Source organism: Euleptes europaea, chromosome 13, assembly GCF_029931775.1.
Source record: "Euleptes europaea isolate rEulEur1 chromosome 13, rEulEur1.hap1, whole genome shotgun sequence".
Classification (NCBI taxonomy): Eukaryota; Metazoa; Chordata; class Lepidosauria; order Squamata; family Sphaerodactylidae; genus Euleptes; species Euleptes europaea.
Window position 1 is genome coordinate 38354596 of NC_079324.1, and position 23336 is coordinate 38377931.

The 23336-nt window shown below is 48.8% G+C and overlaps 1 protein-coding gene across 3 annotated transcripts in view; it reads right to left on the reverse strand.

Moving 5' to 3' along the window:
* Positions 1-20169, reverse strand: part of DLG3 (discs large MAGUK scaffold protein 3) — a 56839-nt gene extending 36670 nt beyond the window's left edge. For 2 of the 3 annotated variants that reach the window (XM_056859798.1, XM_056859797.1), the window contains exons 1-8: positions 19812-20169; positions 7091-7144; positions 6103-6153; positions 5567-5691; positions 5135-5304; positions 4355-4491; positions 3981-4125; positions 3273-3432 (exon numbers count right to left, since the gene is read on the reverse strand). In XM_056859798.1, coding sequence (XP_056715776.1) covers positions 3273-3432; positions 3981-4125; positions 4355-4491; positions 5135-5304; positions 5567-5691; positions 6103-6153; positions 7091-7144; positions 19812-20141 — 1172 coding nt within the window. In that variant the 5' untranslated portion in view covers positions 20142-20169. Of the gene's footprint in view, positions 1-984; positions 1090-3272; positions 3433-3980; positions 4126-4354; positions 4492-5134; positions 5305-5566; positions 5692-6102; positions 6154-7090; positions 7145-19811 lie in introns of those variants that run through there. The other variant, XM_056859799.1, reaches the window with a different exon arrangement.
* Positions 20170-23336: the final 3167 nt, after the last annotated feature.

Sequence of the window (23336 nt, forward strand, 5' to 3'; positions counted from 1 at the left end):
AAATCTTGCCACTGAAATGGGCAGGGCTGCACATTTGATGGAATACCAGATCCTATCTCTCTGCCTTGACCAGAGGGCATTATGCATCCTCGGGCAGAATTAGGGTATGGACCCCATGCTCAAGCTGGCAAATGTGCATTTTTACAGGCACAGACCTGTATTTTTATACCCTTTGTGAGGTGTGCAATCTCCACTTCTTTCCAAAATATTCATGCACCAAGAAAAGCTGGATTCTGTGCCCTGCATAAATAATGCAAATTTCTAAACTGTTGTTTGTCTTATAGAATAAATTCTGCCTATGCTGGCCACGGGGATGGCAAAGGAGCCAGACTGGGTAGAGAAGATGCTGTGTTTAGGAATAGTTTCAAAGTGGAAGGAAATTACTGACTAATAGCTTCTAGGTGGAGTCCTTTTGGAGCTGGAGGCAAAAGAAGAAAAGCCATGGGTCCCTTGTTTTGAAAACTTCCACCACTGACAACCTGTAAGGGAATCTGGAAAAACAACCACCACCACCTGCTCTCCTTGGTCCTTCTGAGCTCTTCCATGAAGGGAAAGCAACATGCAGAGAATGGGTTGAGAGCTGCCATCTACTCCTTCATCCCATTCCAAGAACATATTATGCAAAGACTAACCCTAACATATCCATTAGGCAGCACACTACCCATTATTCCCTTGCCCTGAAGCAGGAAGGCTTCCTGCTCTCATCTCCATAGCTCACTAGCCTACTATCTTTTTGTCATCTGGCTAGTTGAATGCTGAGGAGAAGCTTCCCAGAACCTGCAGCTGTGAGATTCTAGCTGCCCAACACCAAAATGCAGTTGCCTGGATCTGCTGGAAATCTTAGGCCTTACTGAGGAGGTAGTACTGAGCCCCAGGAGGACCTAATTCATACAGAGGATACTAGCCTAGTCTTGGGCCATACCCTGCTGAAAGAGGGGCATCACAACCCCCTCCCCCCGAGACCAAGTGTGGGAGGCATGATACCTGATCTCCTTTTTGTGCCTGGAAGCAGGTTGCTGTCTGGAGAAGCTGGCAGCAGGGCGCCTCCTATATGACATGGACGAGGAGACGTTGACTGTGATCATGGTGGTGGCTTCTCTCCTGTATCCGACTGTGATAGAAAGGGCTATGCAGCTGGTATTTTATCTCAGCTTCTCTTGGCCCTCCCCCTGCCTCCACTGTAGGGCTGCAGGAGCCGTCAAGGAAATGTTGAGATGAACCAGACTCAGCACTGACAGGACTGGGGAAGGCCTGCCAGGAGACTTTAACCTCTTCCTCCCCAGCAGCTCTTGTGCCATGGAGAAGACCAAACAGGTGGAGAGGTTCTGACAGTATGTTCAGCGAACCCCTTGCCCTGTGCCCACCCACTGGAAGCATGTCCGTAGCACTCCTACTGCTGCAGCTGGGAAAAAGTCATGCCATTCCAGTTAATACTAATTCATCCACGTGCTACTGAAGGACCAAGGCTCAATTACTTGTCCAGGCTATGGTGTGGGAGTGTGTATGCAAAACTGCTGGTGAAGCACCCAAAATTGACAATTACCATGAATCAGTTCCCTGGGTTCCCACTTTCTTGTGCTCAGGAGCTCAGGCCAATTTCTCCTATCACCAAATGGAACACAAACTGCAGCTCCCTGGCCAGATGCCCAAGTACTTTAGGGTCAACGCCAAGGCGCAAATGCCTCAGTTCCCGGTCTTTCCTCTGGATCCCACCGGAAAGCACCACAATGCCCTCGTGTGGCTACTGCCTGGCACTACCATACAGTATTGAGATTGTTGAAGAGAGAGACAAAAAGAGGATGCTTTATGCCCTGGTATTTCAGGGTTTGTCCCTCACAATGTGTTGTGTCTCTCTCCTCCTTTTTAAGTCCTTTTACTTAACAGAGCCTTTCCTAATCCCAGAATTCCCCCTTACTGATTCCATGATTCTCTCATCCCCATCATCAGTCCCAAGTTCTTTCTACCCACATGCCCCTGGTCTTATCCATCTCTTGTGAACCTTAAACCTTTGTGAAAGAGCGTTGACACCTCTGGGCTCTGTAAAGCACCTTACATATTGTTGGGTTATGTACATGCTTAGCGCTATTTCATGGTCAGCATCATAGTATTTATCTAGGTACATTCAAAGCCCTTCACCTACATTGTCACAAATTCTTGCGAGTAGCTCCTTGTTGCAGCAAAAACAAGGAGTCTTGCTGCATTTTCAAGATTGACAGGTTTTGTGCAACAGACTTTTGTGGATGAGAACCTCCACCATACAGATTGACATCTTCTTTGCTTCATTTTTTCAGCTGGATGAAGCGGGCTATAGTTCACTTCATGCACCTGATGCTCCAACAGCCTTCAAAAATTTGTGCTTCATGAAATCTGCAAGTCTTTAAGGTGCTACAAGACTCCCTTTTGTTTTGACACACCATGACAGCAATCTCTACAGCCAAAGACACAGGACAGGCCAGTTCAGAACTTGCTGGTTCAAATCTCACCTCACCTCATGAACTCAGAGGGTGGGGTAGGGGGAGCTTAGAAAAGTCGCTCTCTCTTAGCTTCAGCACCCCGAACACCCTTTATCTACAACATAGGAATGATAATCGTAGCCTACTTTACAGAATTCTTGTGAAAGATTACTGCAATAACGTATATTTTAAATACTAGTTATTACTGTTACTATTACAAATAAGAGATGGAAACCAGAAGAAAGGCTGAGCAAGGATCCTCAGTGGCTGGGGTGGGGGATTCAGCACTTTTTCTCTTCCTCATGATCAGAACAGTCGGATATTACACACACCATGAATATATTCTTAGTTCGCATAAATATATGCAGGACACAAAATCTAGTTTTTCTTGATGAGCAATCTGGGACATACCACATTTGATCCCCTTCCCCCTTTTTAATTACAGAATTCCTAAAATGCTTAGATTTTCGCATTCTGCAACCCACAGCTCCCTACCCCCTTCCTGTAATCCCCACAGCCATTCCCAGGCCCAGCCAGCTGCTTGCATCCTGGTATTGCCTGCTTAGCCAGAGAGAGGCAAGACAGCACCGAAGGATGAGTCAGAGCACCAGGCTTTGGGAGAGGCAATGAGATACGGATGAACAGCACATGAGGCAGGTCTCTGCATGCCAAGGCCTCAGACAAACTAGGCCAGCAGAAGTGGCACATAAGCCCACCAAAGGACTCCAAGGAAGCAACATGATAGACTCCTCCAATTATGAACTTGCAGCTTTTATGTAGACGAGACATAGATGGATGGCATTTGCCATTGATGCTCACCTGGTGAAATCTTCATCACCAATCATATGGCGTGGCACAGGTGAGTATCGGGCAGGTGTGACCTGTGGTGGTGCAGGGTAGGCTGGCTTGCTTTCCATGCCTCCCATGTAGCCCAGACCAGGATTATGGCTTATATGGTTGTCCGCCAAAGCAGAAAAGGCTACGGAGACAAAGAGAATTGAAGGTGAGACCGAGCAAGTATCCCCTCAGCCTTCTCACCCCCGTTACACTCTCTCGCTTCCTCCACACACAGTGATACCCAAAGCTTCTGAGCAGTACCACTCAATCCTAGAACATTTGAAGTAACAAGTGCCTCTGAACATTTGGTGAGTGGTATTTCTTCATCACTGAACAACTACAATTAGCCCTGACATCTATGACTGGGCTTCTAAGTTAAAGGATGTGGCTTGGAACCCCAGTATGTCATTTTTCAGAAATTTACAGATAGGAAGGAGGAAGAACTGGAGAAATTAGGGTTACACCAGCCCAGTCAAGCTTGTTTATTTCCCAGGAAAATACTAAAACCTTTTGATGACAGATGGGCAATGACAGATGGGAAGAACTGATAGGCCAAGGACTGATCAATGCCAGGCAGGTAAAGCTGAGAACGCAAGGTCTGGACAGGCACTGTCCAGGAACTAATGAGAATTGTGGGGAGCAAAAGTCAATGCCAGCTGAGCAAGGAGCAGGCAAAAAGCAGATACATACTGCTAGCATAGTCAGGCGGAGCATACATGTCATTGAGATGAGGACTGCCCGGCTTGGCCACCTTCAGGTACACCATATCAGAGGTGTTCTTCAGTGCAGCTACTGCCTCCTCGTGTCGCACATCCTGCAGGTTAGTGTTGTTCACCTGAAGAGAATGAGGCATTGGGGAAGGGTGGGGAAGAAACAGCCAAAGAGCTGGTTTAGACGCTAGAGATGTGGCACCACTGACAACCTGAACAAAGGCAGTTGGGCCCCATCAACACTTTTGGGATGGCCACAGGGGTCTCCAAAGATGGGCACATGCCCAGTGTCCAGCTGTGTCCTGCTAAGTGCAGCCCACCTTAAAGCCCCAGGAAAGTTGGTCATATGCTCACTGCAAGAAGCCGGTCACCGATCTGCAGCCGCCCATCCTTCTGGGCTGCCCCGCCTTCTATGATCTTGGTGATGTAGATGCTGTTGTCTCCTGGGATGTGCTGGTTCCCAATGCCCCCAGCAATACTGAAGCCCAATCCTGGAGAGAAAAGATCAGATTATAAACTCCGCCATGACATTGCAGGTAGAAAGTTCTAGGCTGGAGAGTTTGCTTAGGAGTATCAATCTGACATGGATGCTACCACCTATCCTCCAACCTTGCAACTATGCACATACACACCCACCCAGGTCCTGTCATGCCTCACCAAGACTAATATGGCCTGCAAACATGCTTGGAAAAGATTTGACAGCCTCATACCCAAGGGCAGTAATATGACCTGCTGATCCCCTTGGGAGCTGGTCATTATTACCAGTTTAAAGTCCAGCCGGAGAGTTTTCTTCCCATAGCCAATTCTGACCCCCCAACTGGCCAGGTAGCTCAACATACCGGGGCTACATAAGGTGTGGCTGTTTCCTCATGATTATCCTTCCTTAGCCTTCGAACAGCCTGATCCTGTCTCATGCCTGTGTTACTCCTGACCACTGATCCTGCTTCATCTGGGCTCTCAAACACTACCCACACAGACGCATTCCCTCAGCTTTCTCCTTTCCATCCTGTAGGCTTCTAACTATGGTTTGATCTCACGATGGTGACCTTGGGGCCTCTAATCTGCCAGGTGTACCACCCCCAGCCAACCAAGAAAGGAACAACCTCAAATAAGACCTCATGTCCAGGGCATCACCTTTAGGTCCTTTCATCAAGTTGACCTCCATTATAGTCTCTGGTGGGGGTTGCCTTCGCCGCACAAGAAGCCGCACCACAGGCCCCGCTTCCTTCAGCGCCTCCACAGCCTTGCTGTGCACTACCTCAGAGACATCTACCTCATTCACCCTCAGTACACAGTCATTCACCCTGTGCCAGATACAGAACAGGCAAAGAGAAGTCTGTGAGGGAGTCTGAGCCACCCAAGGCCAAAAGAAAAAGTTGCCCTCATGTACCCCTTAATTGTTCTACAGCATTCTGCATCAAGATGAGCTGGCACAATCAACAATGACAATTCAGAGGTACATCCCACCCACCACCTTCTCCTGTCTTCCCCCCTCCCCACAATTTACATCTGGTATCTGTGCCTGGTTCCCTGGGCTCAGGGTTGATGCTATGCCTTGGCACTCACCCCAACCGCCCATCCATGGCTGCTGCTCCACCTGGGATAATTTTGGTAATGAAAATGCCAGGATCATCAGGAATGTGTGGGTTATCGATGCCCCCAGCAATGCTAAATCCGAGGCCAGAATTACCCTGGAAAGAGATGAATATGCAAAGGCGGATTACACAGGACCAGACAGGCCTCTTTTTATGAAAGTAATACAATAGTTGAAGGATGTGGGAGTTTTGTTAAAATAAACGAACTATCTGTGTAAAGCTAGAGCCTAATTTAGCCAATAATCCTGTCGGAAAAGGCTAGATCTCCCAGCATGCACTGGAAAGCACAGTCCCAGATTATATCCTTGGGGCAACCATCAAGACCATAGGCTCCAGTCTCCAAAATCCCCACAATGAGTATGAGTATGTCTGTCTCACATCTGAGAAATCCCTTTCAGTCTATGAGTGCTCCTTGAATACACAGATGCAGAATGTTCATGCCTATGTGGCTGGATGGTAAATGTTTCTGCTTTCCAACAAAAACATCTCCCAGGTCATCTCACTCACCCTTTCCAAGACAATCTCCTCGTATTTGAACATGCCGTCGCTGCCATTCACCTGGGGAGGCAGACAGATGTGTTAGATAAACTGACTAACACGTACCCTTGATTCCTCTTGTAGATTCTGGATTAGTTGTCATGTCCCACAATTTGTGGTACAATCACAACAGTGTTGTTCCACAGACACCTCCCCACTCTGCACCCTTCCCAGGATTTGATCAAAATGTTCCCACTAGGCAAGTCCGAATTCTTAGGGCACAGTGGGCCAGGTGTTACTGGGTTGAGTGGGGAGGTTTGAAGCATTTTTCATCAGTTTTAGCAAAGAGCGAACAATTGCATGGGCCATCTTTAAGGGACCTTGATTGTGGTTACTAGACAGCAGCTAAAGTCATATATGAGTGAGTTCTGAATAAATCCCACCTTCCCCACTCACTGCATATCCTGCTTCAAAAGAAAAAAAATCCTTCATGTTAACCATATGTGCATCTTGTTTAGTTTTTTCTCCTTCCTAAATTAATAACTGGAGGACCAGAATGTAAGGAGATGAAGAACCGTAGGGCCAGCAGCCATGGGATGTGTACGGCCAGCAGCCATGGGATGTAAAATACACCTATGCAGGGCAGTGACATGCACAGAATCCTGGAGACGGACTAGCCAAACTGGGGCATGCCACATCCATGCTCCCCTACCCCAGTAGCACACTGGTGATGACAGCAAATGGAATAGAACTACCCTCACCCAAGGGACTTTAATCACACCCCTTCTTACACAGGCTAACTACAGATTTTGGACAGACTCCAAATCTTCTCCAAGGAAGATGTGGCAAGACACCCCACCCTGCACACATACAAACCACTTAACTTTAGTTTTCTCTGTCTGCTATTTCATAGAGATTATTGTGAAATTGGGTGCAGGCAAGGGAGAGCTCCTGCCATTTGCAGAGCTCTGCAGAGGTAAGCATGGACTCCTGTGGACAAAGCCAGGAGGATACTTACAGACAGACTTGGCTCCAGCGCGTCTGTGTTCACAATGATGGGTGAAGGGCTAGCCTGGGGGAAAAAAAAAAGAGAAACCAGTGTCTTTTATTCATCCTCCCAGGCTCTTCTCTCTCTCAGCATCTAAAGCTCTTCCACTGTCCCTCCCCCCTTCCTTCTCCCCACCCACCCATAAAGCCAGAAATGGCACATCCCCTACCTTGCACACAGATTGCTAGTAAACACTCAAATTTCCCCAGCTCATCTTTTGTGCAAAATTGGAGAGAACTGCAGGGATTCCAACCTACTTTTCTATATGGACCCCACCTCCAAGAGCTTGCTAGATACAGGATACAAGGAGATGCTTTACACCACATCAGATCATAGTCTGTCTAGCCCAGTAAAATCTATTCACTTTAGCTTCCTGATCTAGGGTAGGTGTCCATCTCACACCATTTTTAAAAACTGTCAGTGCCAAGAATTGGATGAGAGACCCTTCACATGCAAACCATGCATTCTTCTACAGAGTTACAGCAGGAAGCCTCCTGGGGAGTATATTCCGTTATTTCTGAATTTCTACCCTACCCGAATTTCTACAATTGTCCCCAATTCTACAATTGTCTCCAAAGTAGTTTATAACAAAATCAATTCAAAACCTCATTTAAAAATGATTAAATGTGTTAATATAACAAGAAGACGTATCTACAGCAGCTCCAGAGATCATAATATGGTTCTCAAGAGCCGATGGATCAAAGAAACTGAAGAAATAAATACAAGGGCTTTCTCCCTGAGGACAGCCAGTGTGGTTTGAGCGTCGTCATAAGAACATAAGAAAGGCTCTGCTGGATTAGACCAAGGCCCATCAAGTCCAGCAGTCTGTTCCCACAGTGGCCAACCAGGTGCCTCTAGGAAGCCACAAACAAGACGACTGCAGCAGCACCATCCTGCCTGTGTTCCACAGCACCTAATATAATAGGCATGCTCCTCTGATACTAGAGAGAATAGGTATGCAGCATGACCAGTATCCATTTTAACTAATAGCCATGAATACCCCATTCCTCCATGAATATGTCCACTCCCCTCTTAAAGCCTTCCAAGTTGGCAGCCATCACCACATCCTGGAGCAGGGATTTCCACAATTTAACTATGCGTTGTGTGAAAAAATACTTCCTTTTATCTGTTTTGAATCTGTCACCCTCCAGCTTCAACAGATGACCTCGCATTCTAGTATTATGGGAGAGGGAGAAAAACTTCTCTCTGTCCACTCTCTCCAAACCATGCATAATTTTATAGACCTCTATCATGTCTCCCCTTAGCCGCCTTCTTTCCAAGCAAAGCAGCCTTAAGAGTCTTAACCGCTCCCCATAGGACAGTTGCTCTAGTCCCCTAATCATTTTGGTTGCTCTTTTCTGCACCTTCTCAAGCTCTGTAATATCTTTTTTTAGGTGTGGTGACCAGAACTCCACGCAGTATTCCAAGTGTGGTCTCACCACAGGTTTGTACAAGGGCAGTATGATATCAGCAGCTGTATTCTCTATTCCTCGTCTAATTATGGCCAGCATGGAATTTGCCTTTTTTACAGTCAGGATCTGGGAGGCCCTTAGATCAAATCCCCACTATGCCATGAAACTAGTGAGGTGACCTTGGGCCAGTCACACACTCTCAGCCTAACTGAGGGGAGAGTAAACTGAAATCGGGTAAGATGGAGGCAATGCTAGTCAGTAAGGCATTTGTCCTTCAGAGGAACTGATGTGGTGCAGCTTTCTCTGATTTAGTTTAGAGCTTGGGATATCTGTTAGACCCTGCTTTGCTATTAAATGAATACAAGCAGGGGACCCGAAGGACTTACAGGGTGCATCTCATTTTCCCCTCCCCCAATTTTCCCTTCCCTGAAAGAACTCATAGCCTCTCCCCTTCCCTCCCATCAGCCAACCAAGCTTTATCTGCCACCTGTCTTTAGCTTTCCCTCCCTCCCTGGGAAAACTCTGTGTGATTCTGGCCACCAGCTTGGGCTGGGCCAATTCCACGGTGGGAATCCCTAAAGAACTTGTGGGGGGCACCTCAATTTCCCCATACCCCCCTCCCCACACCATTTCCTGTTTTCCTTCTGGCAGCCCCCATCTCCTCACCTTTCCCTGCTTCCTTTTCCCCTTTCCACATACCAATCAACCAAACCTTTATCCGCACCCCATCTTTAGTTATATTTATTATTTATTTAATGTATACCCCACCTTTCTCCACAATAGGGACCCAAAGTGGTTTACATCATTCTCCTCTCCTCCATTTTATCCTCACAACAACCATGTGAGGTAGGTTGAGAGTATGTGATTGGCCCAAGGTCACCCAGTGAGCTTCTATGGCTGACTGCGGATTCAAACCTGCGTCTCCCATACCCTAGCCTGAAACTCTAACCACTACACCACATTGGCCTTCCTGGGCTGACTGCTGTTGAACAGTAGCAAACAGCTGGGCCTGGATGTCATGCAAGTCACATGGTAGTAAGTTGCCCAGTGGCTGCTGGACTTGGCCCCGATAAATCCTTCCATTAAGACCAAAACAAACCGGGGAAGCCCCCCCCCCCCACCTGCCTTTAACTGACAAAAACCATGGTTTGAAAGCTGATAATACTGTTTTGGTTGCCTAGCAATAGCCAATGAGAGCATTCACTGCTTAATGCTTCAGATGCCGCTTCTATTATTTTGGGAGGTTTTAACCCTCCAATTTTGATTTCAGATTTTTCTGCAAACCTGGGGCTTTTTCAGGGTTGTAGAAAGATGTCTTGTCTGTTTGGGGCTCCAGTCTCTGGATTTAAGTATCTGCAGATTTGGTCATGTTGAGAATTAGAGGTATTGATGGTGACTAAAAAGGTACTTTTCCAGCTGCAAATAGCCTGAAACTTCCCCCATACTCAGAGACAAACTGACCCAGCTGCACTGTTCTACATTACGGTAACATCAAGGTCCAATTATTCTAATACAGTGTACGTAGGGCTGCCCTGGAAGACTACGCCAGCTGGTACAAAATGCAGCAGTTCATTGGTTATCTAAAATTAGTTGCCAGGAACATATTACTCCCACGTTGAAATCATGCAAATTTGCCAATTTCTTCCTGGGTCCAAGATGCAAATGCTTATCATTAAACCGTTTTACAGCCTGGTACCCACATACACGGACCCCTGCTATGATGGTATAAACCTATGTGACAACTCCACTCTACACAGCAGAATCTTCTTTTTAGATCCACTACGCACTAAGGTGCAATCAGCTGCTGCCTCTTTGCAGGCATTTTCAGTCACTGCCCATGTCTTACAGACTATAGCTTTGGGGGCGAGAAGAGGAAGATGCCTACCATATTGTTGCTCCAGAGAGGCTGAAAGACTGAGTTGTTCAGGAAGGCATTTGGGGCTGAGCAAGAGGGTGCAGAATAAGGATTGTACTGGGGATTTGTTGCACAATTGTTTTTAGAAGTATATTGTTGTCCTGTATTTTACTATCTGTCTGATGATATTATTAGGATACTGTTAAAGAGTTTTTAATTGATATTTTAAATAATTTTGACTGTGGGTTTTTTTTACCTGCACTGAACCTGTTTGAAGAAGAAGGAGAAGAAGAGGAGGAGGAGGAGGAGGAGTTGGTTTTTATATGCCGACTTTCTCTACCACTTAAGGGAGACTCAAACCGGCTTACAATCACCTTCCCTTCCCCTCCCCACAACAGACACCCTGTGAGGTAGGTGGGGCTGAGAGAGCTCTAACAGAGCTGTAACTTGCCCAAGGTCACCCAGCTGGCTTCGTGTGGAGGAGTGGGGAAACAAATCCAGTTCACCAGATTAGCCTCCTCATGGGGGGGAGTGGGGAATCAAACCCGGTTCTCCAGATTAGTCCACCGCTCCAAACCACCACTTTTAACCACTACACCATGCTGGCTCTCTGGAAGAAAAGTGCGTTTATAGATTTTTAAAAATTAAATAGCCTACTTTTCAGGGTTGTTGTGAGGACAAAAATTGGGGAAGGGATTCACTACCGGTGGGATAAAAATGCACTACATAGATTTTCATGGCTCTCCTAAAACCACATGCAGCCACAAGCTCTAGCCCTAGGCTACTCTCTATTTCTCCCCCTCCCCAAGCGACAGTGAGGTGCAAGAGTTCCCCTTGCTGTTCATGAAATGATCCTTCCACATCTGATAGCAAGAAAGCCCATGACAATATTCAGAATGTAGCACCATTAATAATGCTTGTGGAGAAACACCAGACTCGTGTGTGTGTTCCTGAAGATACAGGACAGAGCAAAGAAAACTAGAGACACAAAGCTCATGCTCTCTTGGTATGGAGTAGTTAGTAGCCAGAGTGCCAAATTAACACTGGGCAGATTCACATTTAAATGAGTGGGAGCAAGGTTTTTTGGAGGGGTTGTTTTTTGCCTCATTTAGGAAGTTTTAGACTCCATTCAAATGACCTTTGCCCCATACGGGGCTATTGCTCCCCCTCCACCTGTGTTTGGGAAAGGTCCAGTGCCACAACCTGTTCAAGGAAGGCAAAGCTGAAAGAAACCAAAGGGCAATGAGAAACTGCGGCTACTTTCACAGAAGGGGGAAGGGGTGCAAGCCCCAATGCACGAACAGCAGTCGTGGGAGGGCGGGTGATCAAATGCGGGTGATCAAATGTGTGAAGGAAGCGGCAAAAGAGGTTGCAAGAAGGATTGTAAGTCTTCTCAGTGGCAGAGGCTGACTGATTAATGCTGCCCTGGATTCTGCCAGCAGCTGGAAGAGATTCTGCCTTGCAGGAACAGGTTGGTCCCCAAGGAACATGCCATGTGCTAAATGGGCTTGTCAGATTCCTTCCCATCCAGGCCACTGCCTTCCCATTCTTGTTGCTCATTCATTCTCTGCAAGTGTAGCTTGGGGCTGCACTCAGGACCCTACGGAGCTCACCACTGGGGCCTGGTTTCCAGGCGACTGAGCAGATGGTCTGCAGTATGGCCACGAAGAGAGTGGGCCCTAGAAGGAGCTCCTACAAGAACTCTCGCTAAAAAAAAGCTTCAAGGGTAATTTGCTGTTAGGGATGGGCAAGCTGGGCCAGAGGTTCGTGGACTGTGGGTCAGCAGGAAGAAGAAAAATAGAGCCGTGAAGGGAACAGAGCAATGCAAACTGGGGGTAGGAACCTCATGTTCTCCCAGCAGTGGTGGTTAAAGAGCTGGATTAGGACCATATAGACTAGGGCTGTTAGATCCGGGTTGGGAAATACCTAGAGATTTTGGGGGTGGAGCCTGAGGAGGGCGGGGTTTGGAGAGGGGAGAGACTTCAATGCCATAGAGTCCAATTGCTGAAGCAGCCATTTTCTCCAGGGGAACTGATCTCTGTCACATGGAGATCAGTTGTAATAGCGGGAGATCTCCAGCCACCACCTGGAGGTTGGCAACCCTAGTACAAACCCACATTTACATCCCCACTTGGCAACAAACTCACCAGTGACCTAGGCCAGTCACTGTCTCTCGGTCTAACCTACCTCACAGAAATGATGTGAGGATCAAATGAAACAGAGACCACACGTGATGTTCTGAGCTACTTGGAAGAAGGGTCAGAAACAATTTTCTGGGGTTTTTTGGTGCCAGAACTCAAGAATCAGATCTGTTCTCGGCTGCTGCCTCGGTTTTTCATGCTGGCAGCTAATAAAATGAGGATAGGCAAGTGCTTGGGCTTAAGGCAAACAGGGAGAGAGAGTGTAGGCCAGTAATCCGGTGGCACAGAGGAATGACCTAGTGGCCTCTCTCAGCCGCACTGTAGGAAGACTGCAGCTCTAACCAACAGTGGCACCAGACTGATCTTCTAGTGTCACCTCATTTCCCAGGCCAAGATTACATGCTTGGGGTCATCCCAGCTAGACATCAATATGATGCTTGGGGTCATCCCAGCTAGATCTCAATATGATTCCTTTCACAGAACAGCGGCCCCAGTGGCACATGGAATCTGTTTGACCCACAGGACTCCCTATGTGAGTTTGGCAGTACTTAACAAAAACTTGAAATATGTTTGCTGCCAGAAAGTTGTGTCACAGGACATAAAGCAACAGAGGTGAGGAATACGTCAAACCTAAGTTGAAGATGACTCTGGAAGGAGGCAGCACCTGTCAGAAAAATATCTGTATTGGCAGCCATTGGCCACAATACAAAAGGAACTGAACCTCCACATTTAGGGCGGCATACCTCAGGATCACCAAACAGGCTGGTGTGGGGGAGAGCTATCACCTTCATGCTTTGTGTGAGAGCTACAAGAGACATTTGCCTGAAGACAGAATGCTGGACAGAAGGGCCTCTTGGTCTTATCTGTTCTCAAGATCTGTTCTCAAGACTGTATAAAAACTGGGGGGAACAAAGGTGTATCTAAAAGAGCAACAACACGCAGTTTATCAGAAGCACACCTACATTGCTGTAGCTCCCACTGAAATAAGTGGGGTTTTTTAATGATTATATATGAATAGGAACAGGTTGCTAGCTTGAAAATAGCAATCAATAAATCACTGTCAAAGTGGGAAAACACAACTGGAATTCAACAAGAGTCTGTATCAAGGTCAACATTTTTTCTTAATGAGCTGGACATGCAAATATTGATCTCAACTGCAAAAATGACACAAACGCAGGAGAAACTTCAGTGCAGAGGCTGCATATTTTAGAAGACTTTAATAAACTGGAACACTGAAACAAAAAAAGCAGGCATAGTTTCCTGTTCTCACTGACATACAACGTGTTAAGACCTACACAGAGCCTAGAAGTCACACGGCCCCCAGCCAGATGACTTTCATTTCACAAAACAGAGAATTTAATCCAATCAGAATAAATTTTATGTGTTGAAGAGGAAACTAAATGTATTCTGTTACTGACAATGTTCCAATCACTTCTGACAAGTATCTAGAGGTGATGGTGGGTCACAAGTATTAATGTTTATTTATATAGACCACATTCCCCGCCCCCAGGCAGACCATCAACCAGCAGGAATGCAGAGAATCATAGAGTTTGAAGGGACCACCAGGGTCATCTAGTCCAACCCCCTGCACAATGCAGGAAATGCACAACTACCTCCCCCTCACACCCCCAGTGACCCTTACTCCATGCCCAGAAGATGGCCAAGAAGCCCTCCCTCTCATCATATGTTTAAGGTCATAGAATCAACATTGCTGACAGATGGCCATCTAACCTCCTCTTAAAAACCTCCAAGGAAGGAGAGCTCACCACCTCCCAAGGAAGCCTGTTCCACCGAGGAACTGCTCTAACTGTTAGAGAATTCTTCCTAATGTCTAGACAGAAACTCCTTTGATTTAATTTCAACCCATTGGTTCTGGTCCGACCCTCTGGGGCAACAGAAAACAACTCGGCACCATCCTCTATATGACAGCCCTTCAAGTACTTGAAGATGGTTATCATATCCCCTCTCAGTCTTCTCCTCTTCAGGCTAAACATACCCAGCTCCTTCAACCTTTCCTCATAGGACTTGTCCTTCTCCCTTGCTTAATCCCCTGCCTCAGATCTCTCTCTGTTCAAAGTGGACTATCTACCTTTTCTTTCTCAGAAACTTTGAGGATGAACTTTAAAAAAAAAATCATGTTACCAAGCACACTAAAGGGGATACTAAAAATTTTAATTTCAAAAGGTGCCCAACTCTGGCTGCCAGTTCTGTAGTTGCAGTTTTTATCAGGTGTCAACAAGGCTCTCCAAAGATGGTACCGTCCTGCCTCTAACATAAAAAAACCCCAAACCCAGACATGGCAGAAAGAGCCATGTTTAAGGTGGGCTTCTGGTGATGTTTCTCCATTAGCAAGACACTGTCCAACTGCCAACCAGACTGAACACCAGGACAAGTAGCTACAATCAGGAGTTAAAATATAGCACAGAAGTATGTTTGTGTCTCTCAGCCAGGTGTAGCAGAGAGCAAGCTATGGAATGGTGAAGTGCAGCAAACTTGTACGTACACCTTTGGATCTAAGGCAGCAGCACTGGGGATAGCCTAGATAGCACAATGTAAGGTGAGAGTGCACCCAAGGGGGTACAGGCAGGTGATGGGGATCCTTAGGACAGTCAATGGCCTGAGGGAAGTTGGAACAGCGCAGGGAAGGGCGGGGGGGAGAGAGAACAAGAAGTTCTTATGCAAGAAAAAATGTTCACCCCAGGTCTGTTTCTAATTGTCTACATGGTGGAGACATGGATCCTGACATTCAGCAAGGGTGGACATGCCACCCCCAGCCTAAAGGAAAGGGTAAGAGAACAGAGTATACCAGGCCCACCCAAGGGAGAATGTTGGTAGCTAGATCTCCAGATCAAGCAAAAAAGAAGGATCTGGAGCAGAGGGCTATGGCTGAGGGTGCTGACACCCTTCTTGAGCCCAGTGCCGAGGGCCTTAAAAGAGGGGTGACTTTGAGCCTTTGTTGTTGCCCCACTGAAACAGCTAAAGAAGAGCTGCTGGCAGGAAGCTGGCAGGGGGTTCCATTCTCTCAGCAGCAGTACTGAGCAACCTCAATGTGGTGGACACCCCGGCCTGGTGCAGGAGACGCTGGAATATCTCAAGGAGAGCTGGATAGTCAGTCATGCTGCCCATTGTCCTGTCATCTTGGCTGCTGCAGAGTTGCCGTCCCACGCCCAAGGAGGGAGACATTCCCCCAACCAGGACCTGGCTTTCACATACGCCAGCCAGGAATCACAGCCCGCCCACCCTCCCCTCCCCGGTGCCACCACCTCCAGACTCTGCTGCTTTCTCCACTCCACCACCTCCTCTCCCCTCCCAATGCTGAGAGCTACCTCCTCCGCCTCCACCTTCCAGTGCCAGGATGCAACTCAATTTCTCCCCTGAATAGAACAGTAAGTAGCCATAGCAACCTCACCCTGCCAACCTCCCCACCTCCAGCTTCTCTGTCCCCATGCTATTGCACACAGTTCCCTCTCATCCCCACGGTAACCTTCCACAAGCGACGAGCCCACCATCACCAGCCCACCCCGGCTCCGGGTCAGCAGCCAACCGCTCGCTGCCCACCCACTCCCCACTGCTCTTGGCCTCATCCCAGAAATCCCCCTTCTGCTCATCCCCTTCCCCTCCCGCCCCAGTCTCTGATGTCACATTTCTTCCGTTGCCACCCACTCCCTTCGCCTCAAGGCACCTCAGAGGCCAGCCACTGTCAGAAGGCCTGAGACATCCCACTGGGCCTCAGCCTCAAGTCCCAGGGCTCCCCTTTGCTCTCTCACACACCCTGCCTCTCAGGCCTTTGGAAGCGGAGCACCAGGTAAACCAGCAACAAGGCACTCCCTCCCTCAACAGCAAACACCACAGATTTACACACTACTAACACAACGCAGGAACTAGCTTTCTTGAGCCCTAACCACCTCCCCATGAACACATGAAGCTGAATTATACTGAACCAGACCCCTTGGCCCATCAAAGTCAGTATTGTCTACTCAGCCCAGCAGCAGCTCTGCAGGGTCTCAGGAAGAGGTCTTTCCCATCACCGACTTGCCTAGTCCCTTTAACTGGAGATGCCGGGGATTGAACCTGGGACCTTCTGTATGCCACGGAGATGCTGTAGAAACTGAGCCACAGAGCCTCCCCGAAGAAGATAAATTTTATTCTATTTTTTGTGTTACAGCATGCTTCCTGCCCCCACCCCCCCGGACTGGGATTTTAAAGACTTGCCAACTGGCTACCAGCTGGCCAATTCCATTTTAAAATTTCCATAGCACGGTTGTAATGGAAGGCAATTGACAGTGAATATAAGAACACAAGACATTCCTGCTGGATCCGACCAGCAGTTCATCTAGTCCAGCATAATTTCACACAGCAGCCAACCAGTTGCCCTGAAGGGCCAAACAAACAGGGCATAAAGGCCAAGAACATCACGCAAGAATTTCAACATGCCTTCAACACATATCCTGCCCCATCCCCATCTCCCTGGAAAAGCACTCAAGTCAGAGGTTCATTAAAAAAACAAAAACCTAATCCATTTTTATCCTGCCCATCTTCCAAGCAGTTCATGGGGGCAGACATTTCCCCCCTTTTCCATTTTATCCTCACAACAATGCTGTCAGGTAGATTAGGCTGAAAAAAGGGGCCTCCCTGGTCCTAGACCAGGGAGGCCCCTTTTTTCAGGACTGTAGCTTCAATGTAAGTGTAGATTCTAGGGCCTGATCTCCTGGCACAAGGTGGGATTCAGGAGAGAGTCCAATACTGCTGGAAGGGCTAAGAAGCCGAGGAATCTGCATCTACCCCCTGCTGGCCTGAGCCCATTCACTCCAGGGTGGTTTTCCAAGCAGGCATTTGCAGTTCAAGTCCTCAAAGTCCTCGTGGGCCAAACTGGACTGATTGCCTTTCAAGAAACACAGCTCACGCCTGGCCTTTTCTGGTTATCCCTCTGCCCAATAAACTGGACAACATTAGCACATGTCTGTTGGGGTGCACCGTTCCCAACACCACACCCAAGGTTGCAACATGGGTCCAGCCCCAGGGTTCAGGTCACTGCACACACCCATCCCTTTGCCCCTTCCTTCTGAAACAGTCGGTCCTCCCTGCCAACCGCCTCCACACACCTCAGGTTGGCCTGGTGATGGCTGGGGAATGGAATCTTGAGCGTTCCCTAGCAACTGCATCCCAGACCCAATAGGGTCTGAAGCTAACATGGCAGCTGCTCCTTAAGGGACCAGGGCCTGTGCAAGCTTTCCCTTTCCCTTGGTATCTACTTCCATAATGTATTCTGCTTGCAGACAAACAGGGTTTGAAACCCTGTTGCAGAATTCCTCCCAGGTGAAAAGCACTGCTCTAGAAGAGGAAGGAGCTTCATCCTACCTGGCTGACCTCCCCTCCTTAAAGCAGCCATGCTAAGATCCAGAGCATATGGGGCCCAGGGCAGTGAGGCCTGACTGTGGCTACCTTGCTTTTTCAGAGCCTTCCGCCTCTGTTTGTCTCAACTGTTTGCTGAAATGCCCCACAGCACGAAGGCCAAGAAGGCGGTGGGGAGGGAGAGAAGGATAACCAGGAGCGGGGGGGGGGGGTGAGGAGGAAAACTGAGGAGGCAGCATAAGCAGTGGGGCGAGGGGCCTGGCACATGCTCTGCGCTGTGCACGAGGGAACCTGTGGGGGGCTCCGGCTCTGTGTCAAAGCTCACAGCACGCAAGGGCAATCAGATCACAGCCTGGAAATGTCCCTCTGCTGAGCGCACACACATTTTGCATGCATGTGGAGAAAGGGGGCAGCAAGGGGGAAAGCTCCAACTACCCCCTTTGCTTAAGAGGGATCGCCTGCCCTTCTGACGCTTGACACAATTACAAGTAATGTCAGCAACCGCCCCCAGGCTCCGCTCCCCTCCGCCTGTCAGCCTCACACAGGGGAAGGAGAGGGCTCCTCGGCCCGGCTCCTTCTTTCCCTGTCCAAGGTAATGCTGGCTGCAAAGCCTCCTCGCTCTCACTGTGCCTGCTCTGCCTACACACCAGTGAGCAATTCCGCCTGCCCTGATCCAGCACATGCTCACACTTGCGCGCACACGCTCACATGTCAGATTCTGCATGTAGAACCTTGCTTTTCTCTCTCTTTCTCTCTCTCTCACACACACACACACACTGAGCAGGCTTCACTGGCCCCTCTCTTGCTTTTGGGACACAGCTCAGCATCTTCCCTGTAAAACAGCAAAAGCCCTCTTCACCCTGCCCAGATGCAACTGCAGCTCTACAAAAAGACAACAACGGTTCTCTCTCTCTCACTAGCCATCGCTCTCTCCTCTTTTCTTCTTTCTTCCATGGCTGCCTCATCAGACCAAACACTGCTCTATTAGACAGCAAAATCGAGAGGAGCTGTTCTCTACTCTCCTCCCCCCCTCCAATCTTGTTACTGCCATCTTGAGAGGGATGTTTGGACATCCTGACATCCGTTTGACAGCAGTGGTGGGGGAGGGAGCAGAATCAAGCAGCCCCCATAGCATGGCCCTCCTGGCGCCCAGAGCTGAAAGGGAAAGGGCACGAGGGTGGAAATGAAAAGCCAGGCTTCCTAAACCGACAGAGAGATCCAGGAGCCACACTGCCAAGGAGGAGGGCTGGGCTACACAATCTTGGACGGAAAGCAACCGAGACCTGGCTGGCACAGCCAGAGAGGGTCAGGGGTGCATCTGCCTGGCCCATCTGCTTGCCTGTTGTGGCGCTCCTCGGTTAGTGACAAGAGGCACAAAGCCAGCCTCGAGTGGGAGGTGGCAGCCGAGAACGTGGCAGGCTCAGGCAAGGTGGATGGACCCAGCCTCCATTTTACTGCCTTAAATGCAGGCTCCATCCATTTTCTCAGCTGGATGAGAGGGGTTCGGCGGAGGAGTGTCCTCTCTGTTTTAGCAGAGAGACGGGCAAGGACGGGCTGCTCGGCCCGCCAAGAAGATGGAAGACGCTACCAGAAAAGGGGGAAGAAAACCCTGTGGGATTATATAATAACTCAAGGAACAGGAGAGGGCTGGGGTACCTTGCCTTTTCAACAGCTGCCATGGGGATGTCATGCTTGTCACCTCGCTAAGAAGGGACAGGGGCAACATCTGGCCCCTGCCGGCATTTCCAACTCACTGCCAAGGCATTTGTGACTGGCTCAGGAGTCCTAGCTAGTCAAGGCATCTACCACTTCTGTCTAGCCTGGCACCAATCCTGACTGGTGTTCTTTTCTGCCAAGCATGCTTCCTCTTCACATCAACCACCCTCCCCTCGAGGCATGGTGCCCCACACATCCTCAGAAGCAGCACCCACCTGTTCATACCAGTCACGGTTCGAGCAGGTACACTCGGGCCACCAGCCTGGGCTGTTCCCGTTCATCTTCGGGGTGCCAGGCTTGCCCTGGCTCTGTTTAGGGGGGGCAGGAGGAACGTTGTCACGAGACGTGGGGATCAACTTGCCCTTGTTCCTGGCAGTGGGGGTGGCACCCCCCTGGGAAGGCAGCGTCTGCGAGCCGTATCCCCCGTAGCCATACTGCTCGTGTTGCCATTCGCCATAGGTGGGGGGCTCCATCCGCCGCAGGGCCGCCATGCGTGTCACCTCATAGCATTCCGGGCATCGGCAGCAGTGGTGATGCTTGTGCATCTTCGTGCTTGGAGCCTACGCACAGCTCAGAAACAATGCAGGGGGGGGGACACAACCCCCGTCCCCTGTGCGGGCAGCTGTGAGCGAAAGCCCTATTATCTCCAAAGGCAACCCGTTACCGCATCGCGCTGCATCGCCCTGCCCCTCGGTCCCTGCCAAGCTGTAGCCACGGTGGAGGGGGGGGAAGAGGAGGGGGCTCACCGAAGAAGCAGCCTCCCCCCTCCTGTGGGCTGCTGCATGGATTTGCCGGCAAGGCGAATCCCTTCCCTGGTGTGCAGGCGTATGCGGGGGAGGCAAAGGAAGCTTCTTGCACCTAGAGGGCCAGAGGAAGAGGATGCTGCTGCTTCTGGTCCCCGGTTGGGAAAGGGAGAAGAGGAGAGCATCTCTCTCCAGCCTCCCTGTTCTCCGTGCCTCAGCCAATCAGAGCTCAGGGCAGCAGCACTGAGAATGTTAAGAAGGCCCTTAAAGGCACAGAGGCAGCCTGGTACCCACCACATACACACACTCTCACACAGAGCACACCCCTATTCACACAAACACATCAAGGAAGGTGCACACGGAAAAGACACAGAAAACTCTGAGACTGACCAGTCCCACTCACATTCTTGTTGAATTATCTGGGGTTAATGGCTGTCTTCTTCCGATGCGTGAGCCTACAGGACTCCAGAGGGCATCAGGGATGTAGGAAAGGTTTGATCTGCCCCTCTGTTTATGCCTTCTCCAAATGGCAGGGAATGGCTAAGGAATACAAGCAGGCTCTGAAACAACTCTGAAACATGCAAAACTGGAGTATGTTCAGGAGTAACTGTGGCAGGGGGGACACAACCCCCACCCCGGAGAAAAAATGTATCTGTCCAGCCATGAACCTTCACAATGCCAAGGCACAGAGATTCAGCTGTGGGTGCTTTTAAAGACCCAGGAGTGTCAGACAGTAGGGTAAGTTCTAAACAGTATGGTATAGCAAGCTAGAGAGAGACAGTGAGGTGTACTGGTTATTGCTGGACTAGGATCTGGAAGATCTGAGTTCAAATCCCCACTCAACTGTGAAACTTTCTAGGTGACCTTAAGCCAGTTAACTTCCTTCTTACCCTAAACGAGGGAAAGAGAACACACATACACTGCCCTGAGCTACTTGAAGGAAGGGTAGAATAAAAATGTGGTAGACATAAGAAAAGCCATGATGAATCAGACCAAAGCCCATCAAGTCCAGCAATCTGTTCACACAGTGGCCAACCAGGCAGACAGACAGAATTACCTAGTCTGAAGGCAATCTCCAACAGCTACACACTCTGAAGTCTGGCACCCCAGCCCCGGGTGAGTGTGGGCAGGCTTTGATCACTCGGTAGAGACATAAGCATTCTGCACATGTTCAGATACTCTCTCTTCTTTATTACAATTTTACATGTTACAGGATGGGTGAAGCTATGCCCTAGCGTACCTCCATTCAAATTAAGCCCTGGAGACTCTACAAAATTAATGGAATAGGACTTTAGAATGAAGGAAGGGATGTGGTCACCTGTACCAGGGCACCTGCCATGGTGGTGGTGGTGGTGCTTAAATCTCCATTCCAAACATTTATGTTTTAAAGCTCATGCCTTAGATGGCTTTGAAAGGGCAGGAGAAAAAAATTGTGGAGGACAGGTAGGTCTATCAACAGCCATTAGTCACAACTGCCAAATGGAACCTCCATGTTCAGAAGCAGTGTACCTCTGAATACCAGTTGCTGGGCAACAAATGACATTGGACAGCTGGTGCCTTCATGTTTATGGGTTTCCTAATTAAATCTGGCTGACTACTGCTTGAAGCAGGATGGTGGATAAGGCAAAGACATCTTGGTCTCATCCAGTAGGATTATTCTTAGGTTTCTCGAACTGCAGTCAGAACTTAATCTGAAAGGACAGCCAGTTCTGTGATCAGGAGGCGATGCCACACCTTATCAATATCCTAAAGTTTCCCTCAGTTCTAAGTCTGCCTCAGAGCACACAGTTCCCGTGTGTTTGTGTGCGTGTGTGTGTGTGTGGAGATGGCTCAGAGTTAGAACATCTGCTTTGCATTCAGAAGGTCCAAAATTCAATCCCAGCATCTCCAGTTAAAATGATGAGGAAGTAGATGATGTGAAAGTCCTCAACCTGAGACCCGGAAGAGTCACTGACAATCAGAATAGACAGTACTGACCTTGACAGACCAATGGTCTGACTCAATAAAAGGCAGCTTCATTTGTTTGTGTGGGACCTTGGCTTGTAGAACTATAAAGAGGCTGGTTGGCTACTGTGTGAAAGAGGATGCTGGACTAGACTGACCTCTAATCTGATCCAGTCTTGTGTGAGTGTGCAGTGTCAATGGGATCATTGGGTGAGCCCCCAAAGGTCAAGTTCTGCCTGCTGCAGGTCAGGCAGAGGATTTTCTACACTTAGATCGTCTTGCATACACACACCCTCCAGCCAGCGTGATTAAGAGTAGTGGACTCTAATCTGGAAAACCGGGTTTAATTCCCCACTCCTCCACAAGAAGAAGAAGAGTTGGTTTTTATATGCCGACTTTCTCTACCACTTAAGGGAGAATCAAACCGGCTTACAATCACCTTCCTTTCCCCTCCCTACAACACATACCCTGTGAGGGGCTGAGAGAGCTCTAAGAGAGCTGTGACTAGCCCAAGGTCACCCAGCTGGCTTCACATGTAGGAGTGGGGAAACAAACCCAGTTCACCAGATTAGTGTCCGCTGCTCATGTGGAGGAATGGGGAATCAAACCTGGATCTCCAGATTAAAGACCACCGCTCCAAACCACCGCTCTTAACCACACCACCCTGGGTGGCCTTGGGCCAGTCACAGTTTTCTCAGAACTCTCTCAGCCCCACCTATCTCACAAGGAGCCTGTTGTGTGTATGTGTGGGGGGGGAGGTGATTGTAAACTGCTTTGAGACTCCTTTCGGTAGAGAAAAGAAGGCTATAAAAACCTACTCTTCTTTCTTCACATGCTGCCATTTGCCCTTCATTCACACACAAATACACACTTTTCCCCCTTTCACACCATCACATCCTCAACAAGTTCAACAATTAAAATCAGAACATCAAGGTAAGATGAGACAGAGCTGGAAGAAATATTTCAAGTCTCTGTAACCACAACAACATTCCTTTTAAGACACCAGTCTTGTATAAGGTCTGGTATTTTAGAAAGCCCTAACTCCCAGATCCA